The sequence below is a fragment of the Pan troglodytes genome, chromosome 6 (assembly GCF_028858775.2).
Source record: "Pan troglodytes isolate AG18354 chromosome 6, NHGRI_mPanTro3-v2.0_pri, whole genome shotgun sequence".
In the NCBI taxonomy this organism is placed as follows: Eukaryota; Metazoa; Chordata; class Mammalia; order Primates; family Hominidae; genus Pan; species Pan troglodytes.
In genome coordinates this window covers 81,231,834-81,246,408 of record NC_072404.2, presented here as the reverse complement: position 1 = coordinate 81,246,408, position 14,575 = coordinate 81,231,834, and the positions used below count along the sequence as shown (strand labels likewise).

Genomic DNA, 14,575 nt, shown 5'->3' with positions numbered 1-14,575 from the left:
TCAAGTGATCCGTCTGCCTTGGCCTCCCAAAGTGCTGGGATTACAGGTGTGAGCCACTGTGCCCAGCCACAATAAATCATTTTTTAAAGGTTAAATTTAACCTCATTTAAGTAATACATATAAGTCTCATCGAATAATTGAAGCCAGTTTGTGAGGTAAAGTCTAATATTATGTGCATTTTAATTCTTAGCGTTTAATTAAAGCCTCATAAGTACAAATAAAAACAGGACTTGCTATAACAGGTTGCCACCTATTTTCTTTAAAGATGACGAGCAGCATCTTATTTGCGTTAACACAAGTCATCCACATAACAAATATAGATAAGAAAAGTGGCCAGGTGTGGTGGCTCATGCCTCTAATCCTAGTACTTTGGGAGGCCGAGGCAGACAGATCACTTGAGGTCAGGAGTTCGAGACCAGCCTGGGCACTATGGTGAAACCCCATCTCTATCAAAAATACAAAAATTAGCCCGGCATGGTGGTGGGCACCTGTAATCCCAGCTACTTGGGAGGCTGAGGCAGGAGAATTGCTTGAACCTGGAAGGCGAAGTTTGCAGTGAGCCAAGATCATGCCACTGCACTCCAGCCTGGGTGACAGAGCGAGACTCTATCTCGAAAAAAGAAAAAAGAAAAGAAAAGAAAAGAAAAGTAAGGCACTTAGAGGGTAAGTGGCTTCACTCGGTACTAAGTAGGGGAGTGTGGATTTGAGCCAAGCTGTGGGTTCAAACCACATCAACACCTGCTATGCCTGACTGCGTCTCCACGCTGCTGGGAAGGTTGACTGAATCTGCCACTACCTCCCTGGGGTGCATGTGCTTACCAAACCATTGCATTATGTAAAAGGCCGTGCTGTAGGTTTTTAGTTTTTTAATTTTTATTTTTTTGAGATAGAGTCTCACTCTGTCACCCAGGCTGGAGTGTAGTGGCATGATCTTGGCTGACTGCAATCTCTGCCTTCCGGGTTCAAGTGATTCTCTTACCTCAGCCTCCTGAGTAGCCGGGACTACAGGCCCACACCACCACGCCTGGCTAATTTTTGTATTTTTAGTAGAGACAGGGTTTCACCATGTTGGACATCATGGTCTCGGTCTCTTGGGCTCATTATCTGCCTGCCTCGGCCTCCCAAAGTGCTGGGATTACAGGTGTGAGCCACCGTGCCTGGCCTCTAGTGACCTCATTTTAACTTGATCACCTCTGTAAAGACTCTGGTTCCAATAAGGTCACCTCTAAGGTCTGGAGGGTCATGGCTTCAATACACGAATTAGGGGTGGGGGGCACACCATGCAGCCCATAATACTAGCGTATCTGGTTATGTTAAACTTGCTATAGCCACAGTCTCGCTGACTTGGATATGGTACCATGGGAAGGGCCCTTAAAGATCATCTTATCTGGTTGGGCTCAATGGCTCACGCGTGTAATTCCAGCACTTTGAGAGGCCAAGGCAAGAGGATCGCTTGTGACCAAGAGTTCAAGACCAGTCTGGGCAACAGAGCAAGATGCTATATCTACTACAGGCATGCACCTGTAGTCTCAGCTACTTGGGAGGCTGAGAGAAGAGGATTGCTTGAGCCCAGGAGGCAACAGAGAGCTGATTGTACCACTGCACCCCAGCCAAGGCAACAGAGACCTTGTCTCTAAAAAACAAAAACAGGCCGGGTGCAGTGTCTTATGCCTGTATTCCTAGCACTTTGAGAGGCAGAGGCGGGCGGATCTTTTGAAGTCAGGTGTTCAAGACCAGCCTGGCAAACATGACGAAACCCTGTCCCTACTAAAAAAATACAAAAATTAGGCGGGAGTGGTGGTGGGTGCCTGTAATCTCAGCTACTCGGGAGGCTGAGGCAGGAGAATCGCTTGAACCTGGGAGGCAGAGGTTGCAGTGAGCCGAGATGGAGCCACTGCACTGCAGCCTGGGTGACAAAAGCGAAACTCTGTCTCAAAATATTAGGAAAAAAAAAAAGAGAGAGCCTCTTTTCCATCTCCCCGCCACAGAGTTGTCTTCAGTAATTTCATTCCCTTTTTTCCTGAGGATTCACTGGGTTTCTGGGTCCCAGAGGGGAAGTTCTCTTCAAGGTACAGAAACCACGACTCCGCAGAGAACCGCAGAGACGGCAGCATGACCAGACCCCGGACAGGTGTGGAGAAGCTGCTGGGCTGAGACTTGGGCTGAACTTCCGCTGCAGGTCGACTTATTCCCATCAGCACCAAAGCTGCTGGAGGGGGTCATCCACTAGCAAATGAAGGGGGGGGGCGTGGCTTGGAGGCTGTTTCAGAAGGCCCCACTGAGCCACGGACTCAAGGCCTGGCCACAGCCCTCCCAAGCGAGGCCCAGATCATATTTCACCACGCTCAGAAAACCTTGTCAGCTCATTTCAGTCCACAGTGACTTTGCTTTCTTTAGGATCTCTCTTGCACTGTCCAACTCAGAGAATTTCAAATCTGAATGGATTCCAATGACGGAGCTAAATCAGGCCTCACCTCAGTTTTTTAATTACAATCAATAGGGCTGGGTCCCAGCATCTGTGTCTTAATGTTCCTCCATGTGATCCTCATGCTGAAAGGCTGGTATTTGAAAATCCCTTTTTTTGGGGAGTGAAGGGTTTTTTTTAGAGAGAGGCCTCACTCTGATGCCCAGCCTGGAATGCAGTGGTGGATCACAGCTCACTGCAGCCTCGAACTCCTGGCCGCAAGAAATCCTCCCACCTTAGCCAACCAAAGTGTTGGGATTGCAGGAGTGACCGCTGTGTCCAGCCAGGAAAGCCCTTCTGTTTCACTTGAATGATATTTCTGCAGCATACCTACAGCCATTGTTGTATTAAACGGCATCATTGCAGGAAAAGAAAAGGTGAGAGGTGACTGTTTTGCTTTTTTCTGAACATATCAGACCAAACCTGGGCTGTCTGGCACTTTTTTTTTTTTTTTGAGTCGGAGTCTCACTCTGTCGCCCAGGCTGGAGTGTAGTGTCGTGATCTCGGCTCACTGGAACCTCCACCTTCCCGGTTCAAGTGATTCTCCTGCCTCAGCCCCACAAGTAGCTGGGATTACAGAAGTGCACTCCCACGCCCAGCTCATTGTTTCTGTATTTTTACAGAAAAACAGACAGGTTTCACCATGTTGGCCAGGCTGATCTCAACCTCCTCACCTCTGGTTATCTGTCGGCATCGGCTTCCAAAAGTGCTGGGATTACAAGTGTGAGCCACCGCACCTGGTTTGCCCATTTTTTGACAATGTATCAACATCATCTAAGATGGGCACTGCCTCAGTGTAGTGTGTCTAGACAAGGTGGCCGGAACAGAGAGGAATATGCATACCAGGCTTAAAGACGGGTTAAATCAGAGCTTTTCATTCCACAAAAGAGCAATTTTAATGAGGTCAGAACATGGATGTTCTAATATTTGAAAGCCTGTTAACTAGGAGAGAGAGAGAGTAAAGTGATTTGTTGTAGGAGGACACACCCAGCTCTGACGGTTTCAAGCGTCATGAATGCAAATTTGAACTCCAGAAAAGCAGAGCTTCCTAACAATGGGACTTCCACAGCAATGGGATTTCCTTCCGCATTCAGTTTGTGCCTTTCCCATGAGCGAGAGACTCCTAGGAGAGCCGCAGCCCGTTAGGAAGCCATGTGGGAACTCATCCACAGGTTCTCTTTTTTTTTTTTTTTTTTTTTTTTTACATGTAGTTTTGTTCTTGTTGCCCAGGCTGGAGTGCAATGGTGCAACCTTGGGTCACTGCAACCTCCGCCTCCCAAGTTTAAGCCATTCTGCTGCCCCCGCCTCCTGAGTGGCTGGGATTACAGGCACCCACCACCATGCCTGACTCATTTTTTGTATTTTTAGAAGAGATGGGGTTTCACCATGTTGGCCAGGCTGCTCTTAAACTCCTGACCTCAAGCGATCCACCTGCTATGGCCTCCCAAAGCGCTGGGATTACAGGTGTGAGCCACTGTGCCTGGCCGGAACCCACAGGTTCTTTGGATGGTCTCTGAATGTCATGAAACTCTTTTATATTTAATTAAAAGAATTTTTTTGACACAAGGTCTTGCTGTGTTGCCCAGACTGGAGTGCGGTGTCACGATCACAGCTCACCGCAGCCCCTAACTCCTAGGCTCAAGCAATCCTCCTGCCACCTCAGTCTCTCAAGTTGTTGGAACACAGGTGCCAGCCACGACACCTGGCTAATTTTGTTTTGTTTTGTTTTGTTTTAGAGATGGGCTCTTGCTATGTTGCCTATACTGGTCTTGAACTGCTGGCCTCAGGCAGTCTTCCTCCCTTGGCCACCCAAAGAGATGGGATTACAAGCATGAGCCACTGTGCACAGCTGAGATTTTTCGACTTAGTCTTTTTGTACACCCAGTATCTTATAGAATATCCATAATATAGATTCATAAATAAACCATTTCCTTCCATGGTATAAATAAATAAACCACTGCCAAAAATGGTGGAATTTTCTGAGTTAAGAGCAATACATATGATACAAAACTTGATATATAGAGTTTCTTAGCCAAACTGGAGGGGCTGGCTTTAGGTGATCCGTGGACTCCCTGAAATTGGGGACACCATTGGAAATATGTGTGAACTCATGGGCAGTTTCCTATGATTTCCAGTCCTCAAAATATCTCTTGGACTCAAAGATGCCTTAGGGCAGAGGACGCGTGTACCCCCAGTACAGAATCTCGGACAGTGAATGTCAGTAGACATTCGGCAGAAAAGCTCTGCCAAATTGAGTGCTCTGATGTGACTTTTTCATCAAGTCAATGTTCCTGGGATCTCTTGTACATGATAATCTCACTCTTGTAAGGTTTCATCGTTTCTGCTTACCCTACTTTTCTTTCCCATCCTGATCCCTCTCCCACCAGACCGGACTCTGGAACGGGCATGTACAGAGAAGAGGAGACCCCAATACGCTTCAAGCTTTGAGCGGAGAGGACACAGCCTCTGCTGGGACAGGGAACAGAGGGATGCGGAGACCCTGAAGATGCTTTTGGACAGTGGTCTGAGGTTGGGACAGTGGCAGGAGATACCATTCACCCAGGATCTCCAGGACAAGAGATCAGCCTGGCAGTTACATGTGTTTTTGTTCAAACTAGTTGCCAGGTTGGCATGAACGATGACATCAGAGATTCCAACCTTCCTGATTGGAGGGACCGGACTCTGTCGGCACCTGGCAGTTCAGTTGGACAACAGTAACTTCTCAGAGCTGTTCTCCACTCCTGACTTCTCCCAGCCTCGAGAATTCATAACACACTCTTCTGGATCCCAGCAGTGTCCAGAAGAAGACCAAGGACAGAACAGAGACTAGGTTCGGTGAGATGGGACAGATTTTGGGAAAGATCATCATGAGCCATCAACCGCAGCCCCAGGAAGAGCAGAGCCCCCAGCGGAGCACCTCAGGGTACCCCCTCCAGGAGGTGGTGGATGATGAAGTGTCGGGACCATCAGGTGAGGGGACTGGAGGAAGAAGAGGTGGCATAGGATTGACTAAGACGAAGGAAGGGGGCCAGGCGTGGTGGCTCACCCCTGTAACCCCAACACTTTGGGAGGCTGAGGCGGGCAGATCACCTGAGGTCAGGAGTTCAAGACCAGCCTGGCCAACATGGTGAAACCCCATCTCTACTAAAAGTACAAAAATTAGCCAGGCGGTAGTGGTGTGTGCCTATAATCCCAGCTACTTGGGAGGCTGAGACAGGAGAATCACTTGAGCCTGGGAGGAAGAGGTTGCAGTGAGCCGAGATCGTGCTACTGCACTCCAGTCTGGGTGACAGAGTGAGATGCTGTCTCAAAAAAAAGAAAGAGGAAGAAAAAAAGAAGGATCAGAGGTCAGGAAGGAGAACCTGGGGAGGGTGTGTGGGAAGAATGGAGAAATTCAGGCTGGGTGCAGTGGCTCACACTTGTAATCCCAGCACTTTGGGAAGCCAAGGCAGGCGGATCACTTGAGGCCAGGAGTTTGAGACCAGCCTGGTCAACATGGTGAAACCCTGTCTCTAGTAAAAGTACAAAATTGAGCTGGGCATTATGGCAGGCACCTGTAATCCCAGCTACCTGAGAGGCTGAGGCAGGAGAATAACTGGAATCCGGGAGATGGATGTTGCAGTGAGCTGAGATTGCACCACTACACTCCAGCCTGGGTGACAAAGCAAGATTCTGTCTCGAAACAAAAAAAAAAGAGGGATTCAGAGAGCCAGGGACCAGGGAAGGATATGAGGCAGTGTTCTGAGGACAGAGAGAGGGAAGAATGGGGAGGGGAAGGAGTGGCACATGGGGTTGAGCAGAGGAGAAAGTCAGAAAGGTGGCTTGGAGAAGCCAGCAGTCTGCGAGGCTGGGGAGGATGGAGAGTGGTTTGGGGTTTGGGGTCGGGGTCTAACGTGATCAGTTGCAGAAGCATTACACGGTGGCCTGGTTTCTTTACTCAGCCCCTGGGGTAGATCCCAGCCCCCCACGTAGGTCCCTTGGCTGGAAAAGGAAGAGGGAGTGTTTGGATGAATCTGACGATGAGCCAGAGCAGGAGCTCGCCCCTGAGCCTGAGGAGACCTGGGTGGCGGAGACGCTGTGTGGCCTCAAGATGAAGGCGAAGCGACGGCGAGTGTCGCTCGTGCTCCCTGAGTACTACGAGGCCTTCAACAGGCTGCTTGGTAGGAGGACACCCCAGAGAGCACCTCCAATCCTGTTCTTTCTAAAGAGGAAACTTCCAATAACCACACTTTTCCAATGGGAAAAATATGCCCCAGTGGGTGAGCTCTCCATGCGGGAGGACTCTGAAGTGATCACTCATGAGGGACACTTAGGAGACAACAGAGGATTAGGTAGACTTGATAAAGGTCGGTGCTTGGGATAAGAAAGCTTGGTTTTGGGCCAGGCGCTGTGGCTCCCGCCTGAGATCCCAGCACGTTGGGAGGCTGAGGCAAGAGGATTGCTTGAACTCAGGACTTTGAGGCTGCAGTGAGCTATGACTGCACCACTGCACTCCAGCCTGGGTGACAGAGCAAAAGTCTGCGTCAAAAGAAAAACCAAGGCTGGGCACAGTAGCTCATCCCTGTAGTTCCAGCTACTCGGGAGGCTGAGACAGGAGAATTGCTTAAACCCAGGAGGCAGAGGTTGCAGTGAGCCAAGATCAGGCCAGTGCATTCCAGCCTGGCCCACAGAGCAAGACTCTGTCTCAAAATAAATTAATAAATAAATAAAAATAAAAATCAAATAAAGAAAAACAAAATCAAAAAAGTGGTTTCAGCTGTGCCCTCTGAAACTTAATGTTTCTTACTGACTTTTCTAAACCTAAGTGTTTCCATCCATAGTGAGGGATACCAAGGCCATGGTCACACCCTGATGTGTGACTGCCTCATGAGGAAATGATGGGAATTCCTTTATGACTCTGCAGTGGTCCCTCCGTGTCTGCTGGAGGGGGTCCTGGCTGATTCCCAGCTCTACATCCTGTAGATTCTCACACCCAGGGCCTCCTTCGGCCTCTTCTCAGGGGAGTCTCAGAGCAGGAGCCTCTCTCCCTTGCCCAGTGAAAGTCATTCTCCCCTCTCCCATCCACCTCACCCGCGGCCACAATCCTGAGACTTTCCCCCGGGAGGCACACTTCTCCTCACTGCCCTGCTGCTCCCACGGAAACCCTGTCCTGCTTCTCACGCTGATATCTGCTCTCTAATCACAGAGGATCCTGTCATTAAAAGATTCCTGGCCTGGGACAAAGATCTGAGGGTGTCGGACAAGGTAAGGTTGTTCTCTATGTAACTGTGTTCCTGTTCTAACGCACGGCCAGGGGGAGGGCGCAGCTTCCAAACCCACAGTTCTCCCTCCACCCCCTCCCACCAGATGCTCCTACAGTTTTTGTTTTTGTTTTTGTTTTTGTTTTGTGAGACACAGTCTTGCTCTGTTGCCCAGGCTGGAGGGCAGTGTCTCGGTCTTGACTCACTGCAGCTGATGCCTCCTGGGTTCAAGCGATTCTCGTGCCTCAGCCTCCAAGCAGCTGGGATTACAAACGTGAACCACCACGCCTGGCTAATTTTTGTGTTTTTAGTAGAGACGGGGTTTTGCCCTGTTGGCCAGATTGGTCCCGAACACCTGACCTCAGGTGATCCACCCGCCTTGGCCTCCCAAAGTGCTGAGATTACGGACATCAGCACTGTGTCCGACCAGCTCCCATGGTCTTGAGTCTTGGCACCCACACATTTGTTTTTCTGAGACAGAGTCCAGCTCTGCTCCCCAGGATGGAGTACAGTGGCATGATCATAGCTCACTCTAACTCCTGGGCTCAAGCAATCCTCTTTCCTTAGCCTCCTGGGGAGCTGGGACTAGGCACATGCCACCATGCTCAACGAATTTTTGAAATCTTCGTAGAAACAGGGACTCGCTGTGTTGCCCAGGTTGTTCTCCAACTGTTGGGCTCATGTGATCCTCCTGTCTCCACCTCTCAAAAAGTACTGGGATCACAGGCTTGAGCTGCCACTCCCGGCTATTCTTTGTCTTTTTATGATTTGTCAGCATCTCCCTCAGGACTCTGCTGGTCTCTTGCAGAGTGAATGAGTGGCCCCTGCCTCTCCTATGGGTCCTTTGGGATCTGAGCCCTGGGCCACAGTCTGGCTGCAGTCCTGAAGCTCCGGGGCCCTCTACTCTCAGCTCCTTGGGACAGTTCTCTGCCTGGCACACAAAAGACCCTCCTGACACCAGCCGACCTAGACACACCCCCTCCCAAGATCCCATCGGAGCCCACCATCCTGGGAGCATCACCGAAAACCCTTCCTCCGGCTTCTCGGATTTGCATCCGACCTTCGAATACCCCTCCACCCCGCAATTTCCACATGAGCACAGTCACCCCAATGCTGAGGTCCCTTCTCTGATGGGCAACCCCTCCCCAGACCCCCATTCCACTATCTCCACAATCTTCCTCTCCCAAGATGTGACCTCTCCCTCTCTGTGTTCCTTTCTCTCCATCAGTATCTCCTGGCTATGGTCATAGCGTATTTCAGCCGGGCCGGCCTCCCCTCCTGGCAATACCAACGCATTCATTTCTTCCTGGCTCTGTGAGTGGTTTGCTGCCTCCTATCCATCAATATCCAATGCCCTGGGACAGCGGGGGAAGTGGGATTGCAGCCTTTCTTTTATTCTTTCACCTATTTGTCCTCTTTATTCTGTGTACAAAAAAGACAGGATTATAGTATCTTAGACTGTTGTCTCTAAAAAGAAACTCAGGCTGGGCGTGGTGGCTCAGGCCTGTAATCCCAGCACTTTGGGAGGCCGAGGCAAGCGGATCACCTGAGGTCAGGAGTTTGAGACCAGCCTGGCCAACATGGCAAAATCCCGTCTCTACTAAAAATAGAAAAATCAGTCGGGCATGTTGGTGTGCACCTGTTATCCAAGCTACTTGGGAGGCTGAGGCAAGAGAACCCCTTGAACCCAGGAGGTGGAGGTTGCAGTAAGCTAAGGTTGAGCCACTGCACTCCAGCCTGGGCAACAGAGTGAGACTTTTTCTCAAAAAAAAAAAAAAAAAAAAAAACAAACAGGCAAACAAAACAAACTCCAATGCCAGTGTACAAATAAAAGAGTAAAACAGGCCAGGTGCGGTGGCTCACGCCTGTAATCTCAACAGTTTGGGAGGCCGAGGTGGGCGGATCACAAGGTCAGGAGAGCGAGACCATCCTGGCTAACATGGTGAAACCCTGTCTCCACTTAAAAAAAAAAAAAAATACAAAAATTAGCCGGGTGTGGTGGCGGGCGCCTGTAGTCCCAGCTACTCGGGAGGCTGAGGGAGGAGAATGGCGTGAACCTGGGAGGCGGAGCTTGCAGTGAGCCGAGATCGCACCACTGCACTCCAGCCTGGGCGACAGAATGAGACTCCGTCTCAAAAAAAAAAAAAAAAAAAAAAGAACAAAAAACAAAAGGAACCATGAACCGCTCCTAAGGGGAGAAGAAAAGGAGCGGAGCAGCGGACATGACACTTCCCCCAGCAAGCAGACGTTTCCGGTTCTTCTCTCTCTCTCCTTCCCACATCAACCGCAAAAGCCATCAACCTCCTCCGGGTTCCCGTGACAGAGGTCACAGTCTAGGTCCCCCTTGCATCACTCGAATCCACTGTCAAATGCTCCCTGCTGGGGTCTCCTGGAGTCTCTCCCCAAGCCAAGGGGCTTCCTAGTGCAGCCTGAACATCTTTCCAAAGCACGACAACCTCACCGCCCACCTGAACAACTTCCTTAGCTGATGTCTTTCTCTATCGAGGCCAGGGTCCACAGTGCCAATTCCACCCTCTCTACAATCTCTACAACCACACTGGCTCGCCATCTTGGTGTTTCCTGGCTTGGCTTCACTGCTCCTTCCAAATGCCCTCCACTTGACTTTGCATTTGTGTTTTCTGTCTGGGTGTCCCGCACACATGTGGTTCTGAAGGGAAGGACCCATTCCTTGAAGTCGGTTCACCCTACAGCCTCTGTGATGCCTTCCCTCATCTTCCAACTTCTGCATGCCCGTAGCTCACCAGTTACATCCTATTATAATGTGACATTGGGATTAGGTCATCTCCCCTGATTACTCCCAGTCCCATTTGACTAGATGCCTGTAGAAGGCAGGGTCCTGGCAAAATATCAGTGTATTCAATTGCTTTTTTTTTTTTTTTTGAGACAGACTTGCCCTGTCCCCTAAGCTGGAGTGCAGTGGTGAGATCATAGCTCACCGCAGCCTCCATATCCTGGGCTCAAGCGATCCTCCCACCTCAGCCTCTTGATTAGCTCCGACTACAGGGCTGTGCCACCACACCTGGACAGTTTTTATTTATTTATTTATTTATTTATTTATTTATTTATTTATTTATCAAGACAAGAGTGTTGCTGTGTCTCTCAGGCTGGAATGGAGGGGCCCAATCTTGGCTCACTGCAACCTCCGCCTCCTGGGTTCACACAATTCTTATGCTTCAGCCTCTTGAGTAGCTAGGACTAATGGGTGTGCCACCGCACCAGGCTGATTTTTGTATTTTTAGTATAGATGGGGTTCCTCTGTGTTGACCAGGCTGGTCTCAAACTCCTGGTCTCAAGCAATCCACCTGCTTCAGCCTTCCAAAGCGCTGGGATTACAGGCATGAGCCACCGCGTCTGGCGTATTTTTTATATTTTTAATAGAGACGAGGGTCTTGCTATGGTGCCCAGGCCTGTCTCAAACTCCTGGCCTCAAGTGATCCTCCTGCTTCGGCCTCCCAGTGTGCTGGGATTCCAGGCCTAAGCCACCACTCTTGGTCACCAGTTGGGTTTTTGTCTCCATCCTGAAGGAGTGGGAGACGCCCTTCATCAGGTCTCTGTCCAGCAGAGCCCTCCTGAGGAAGGTGTGGCTCTCTGCAGGGTGGGTGCCAGTCCTGAGCTAGGGACCGTCCCTTACCTTCCTCTCTGGGAAGCTGACCTCAGCCGGAGGTCTCTCCTGGTGGTGCCTCTGAGCAGCAACCTGATTTCTGTCCTCAGCTATCTGGCCAATGACATGGAGGAGGACGACGAGGCCCCCAAACAAAAGATCTTCTACTTCCTGTACGGGAAGACCCGCTCTCGCATACCCTTGCTCCCTAAGCTTTGGTTCCAGTTATGCCGTTACATGAACCCGAGGGCCAGGAAGAACTGCTCTCAGATAGCCTTGTTCCAGAAGCGTCGGTTCCAGTTCTTCTGTTCCATGCGCTGCAGGGCTTGGGTTTCCCCGGAGGAGTTGGAGGAGGTGGGTGGGGCCTGGGGAGGTGGAGGATGTGGGGAGGAATCGGGTGGGCTGGAGGCTGGACGAGGGGAGAGAGGGGTATCCTGGGGAGTCCCCGTCTTCTCAAAGCGCGTTTGTTTTTCCAGATCCAGGCTTATGACCCAGAGCACTGGGTGTGGGCGCGAGATCGCGCCCACCTTTCCTAGAGCTCCAGGGACCGTGGAGGCCTGAGGTCATCGGCCTGAGAGAAGGTACATCTGCATCCTCCGGGGTAAAGGCAGAATATTGGGGTCTATTTCGGAAATCCAAGGAACCCAATTGCTTGATCTGGCTTCAAGCCTGGGCAACGTGGCGAGATATCCCCTCTCCACAAAAATACAAAAATTAGCCAGGCGATGTGGGAGGCATCTCTACTCCCAACTACTCAGGAGGCTGAGGCAGGAGGATCGCTGGAGCCTGGGAGGTCGGGGCTGCAGGGAGCCCTGATCCTGCCACTGCGCTCCAGCCGGGGCGACAGAGTGAGACCCTGCCTCAAAAATAATCATAAATACTGAGTTCGGGGAGGTTCATTATGATTGACGCACTTGAGTTACCGATTTGGGTCGAGGGTTCAGTGAAGCTTTGGTTTACATCTTGTGCAGCTAACCATGTTGAGCACAGAGCATGAGACTTTGTCATGAGGAGGTAGGATTATGGATTAGGCATCTGGACTCGTGGTTTGTGATGTTGTCACATTAGAAACAGATCTAGCACGGTTACAAGTTTAGATCTGAAGTGACACAAAAGGCCCCAGCTGTGATGAAGTCCAAAGCCACATTCTCTGAGGGTGCCCTACTCCCTGGGAAGACCCACCCAAAGTCCTTGCTATGAAGCAGAGCACTGGGGCTGACCTTGGGTGTATTAAGTTTTGGAGTCAGGGTCACCAAAGCGTGAGTTTCACGGTTCAACACGATGGTTCAGAAGCAGGGTATAGAATGAAAGGCAGGAGATAAAATTGCACTTCTCAATTGCTCTGAACTCTAGCTAGACTTGACATGGGACGTGAATAACCTTCCTGTCTAGAGAGCTGCCTCCTTGAGGTGTGACATTGTCTCTCTCACTTCCAGAACACCGGACCCAGGGGAGATGTGGATTTTCAGCAGGAACTTTATTCCAGTGCTAATGGCAGACATCAGGAAGGAGGAGAGGAACCATTTGTGCAGATCATCTAGAAGAACCTGGACCATTCTTGACAGAGCTGAATACAGTGATCACGTTGTCCTCCAAGGAGCAGGGGTGGGGTGGGGTACTTCTAGGAGTCCTTGGAGAAAAGTAAGAAACCAGGAGTGTTTCCAGTTCCACCGTTTCCTGCGGCACCACCTCCCTTTTTATATTGCTGAATGCCAACCTCCCTGGGACGGAACCTGGAGGTCCTGTTTCTTACGGACTTGCTTGCCACAGTCCAGGAGCATTTGAAGGCACAGTGCAGGGGCTCAGATTGGCACAGAATTCTTTGTGAAATATGAGTGCCACAGACTGTAACAGATAGCTTCATGCACACTATGCATTTTATTGGTTTGTTTGGAAAATGTTGGCCATTGAATTATTGATAGGTTTATTTCAAATAGTTTGGAAATTGTTGTACTTTTGAAAACATGCTGTTCCTGTAGAGTTCTTTGATGAGAGTTATAGTTGTTATATATACATAAAGATAATTTTCTTTTCGTTTTTAAGTGAGAATTCTTTTTATCCTAAATCTTTTATTATCTTTAATTTTTTTCTGTATTATTATATGTGCTCCTGAAGCGAGCACTCTTTTTATCTATGATACTTCCATAATAATCTCTTCTATTTATAGCTATTGGTAGTTCCCCACCAGAAAAAAACATAATTCTGGTGATAGAAATTTTTATTTGCTGTTTAGGTTTGTGACTGAATTGTGAGAATTCCGTTGTGATTTTTAACATGTCTCAGATATATATACTAACATGTCTAATATATACTATCTATTTTATTGGTTTATTTTGAAAACCATGGGTATAGAATTATTTAAATATTATTTTATTTATTGAAATATTTATTAACTATATTTATTTATTTAAATATTATTATTACTTTAAATATTATTTTAAATATTTTGGAAATACTGGTATTTTTGAATAGATGCTGTTTCTATAACGCTGTGTGATGGGTGTTATAACTGTTGTATACACATACATATAATTTTGTTTTCCTTTTTAAGAGAGGATTCTTTTCATCCTAAATCTTTTACCTTTCAATCTTGGTATCTATTATTACACGTGCTGCTGAAGGGAGCATGGTTTTTATCTATGATACTTAGTTAACATATATATTACATTAATAGCTATGTGGTAGTTCCCCTAAATTCTTGTAAAAATAAATTTTTATTTGATATTTAGTGTATGTTTGAAATGTGAGAATTCAGATGGAATTTTTTATCTTGTTTTGGCATGTTTGTATGTTACTTTAAAGAGGATGTGTGTTCTAAAGGAGGACACGAGCTGTGTGTTTTCAAGAGAACAGTGCAGTGCATCTCTTGGGGAAACATAATAAAGATGAACTTTTCTCACCTTCACAGTGAGTGTGATCATATTGTGGTCTGGATTGATTATTTGCTGTCAAGTGACATTTTTCCTTAATGGGGTTGTGGTTATTTGAACATATTTATTAGCTTTGGAAGATAATCCTGTGCTGTTTTTTATGTAGAAAAAAAACATAAGGCTGGGTGCAGTGCTCACACCTACAATCCCAGCAGTTTTGGAGGTCATGGCGGGAGGATCACTTGAAGCCTATTTTTAATTTTTATTTTTTAAAGAAAAACAACAGAAGAGAAGGCTGATCCCAAGCTACAGGGTTTTTTTGTTTGTTTGTTTGTTTGTTTTGGAGACAGTCTCACTCTGTCTCCCAGGCTGGAGTGCA

At 48.5% G+C, this 14,575-nt stretch overlaps 2 protein-coding genes across 18 annotated transcripts in view; one reads left to right on the top strand and one right to left on the bottom strand.

Annotated features, from left to right (window-relative positions):
- The window catches only part of LOC751032 (uncharacterized), a 341,389-nt gene that overhangs the window by 139,744 nt on the left and 187,070 nt on the right, over nt 1-14,575 (bottom strand). The window lies entirely within an intron of this gene.
- On the top strand, nt 5,123-12,846 carry LOC129135505 (speedy protein E12-like). 2 transcript variants are annotated; one of them, XM_054655751.2, is made up of 7 exons: nt 5,123-5,434; nt 6,406-6,624; nt 7,650-7,708; nt 8,933-9,018; nt 11,437-11,680; nt 11,803-11,907; nt 12,763-12,846. In XM_054655751.2, the coding sequence occupies exons 1-6, from the start codon at nt 5,305-5,307 to the stop codon at nt 11,860-11,862; spliced, it is 798 nt and encodes a 265-aa protein (XP_054511726.1). In that variant the 5' UTR covers nt 5,123-5,304; the 3' UTR covers nt 11,863-11,907; nt 12,763-12,846. The 2 variants fall into 2 exon arrangements, with proteins under 2 accessions (XP_054511726.1, XP_063670541.1); XM_063814471.1 differs by having other exon boundaries at nt 11,803-12,780.

Coding starts and splice junctions, on each gene's coding strand:
- LOC129135505 (XM_054655751.2), top strand. CDS start 5,305: ATGGGACAGATTTTGGGAAAGATCATCATGAGCCATCAACCGCAGCCC. Junction 5,435..6,405: donor TGAAGTGTCGGGACCATCAG/GTGAGGGGACTG, acceptor TTCTTTACTCAG/CCCCTGGGGTAGATCCCAGC. Junction 6,625..7,649: donor GGCCTTCAACAGGCTGCTTG/GTAGGAGGACAC, acceptor CTCTAATCACAG/AGGATCCTGTCATTAAAAGA.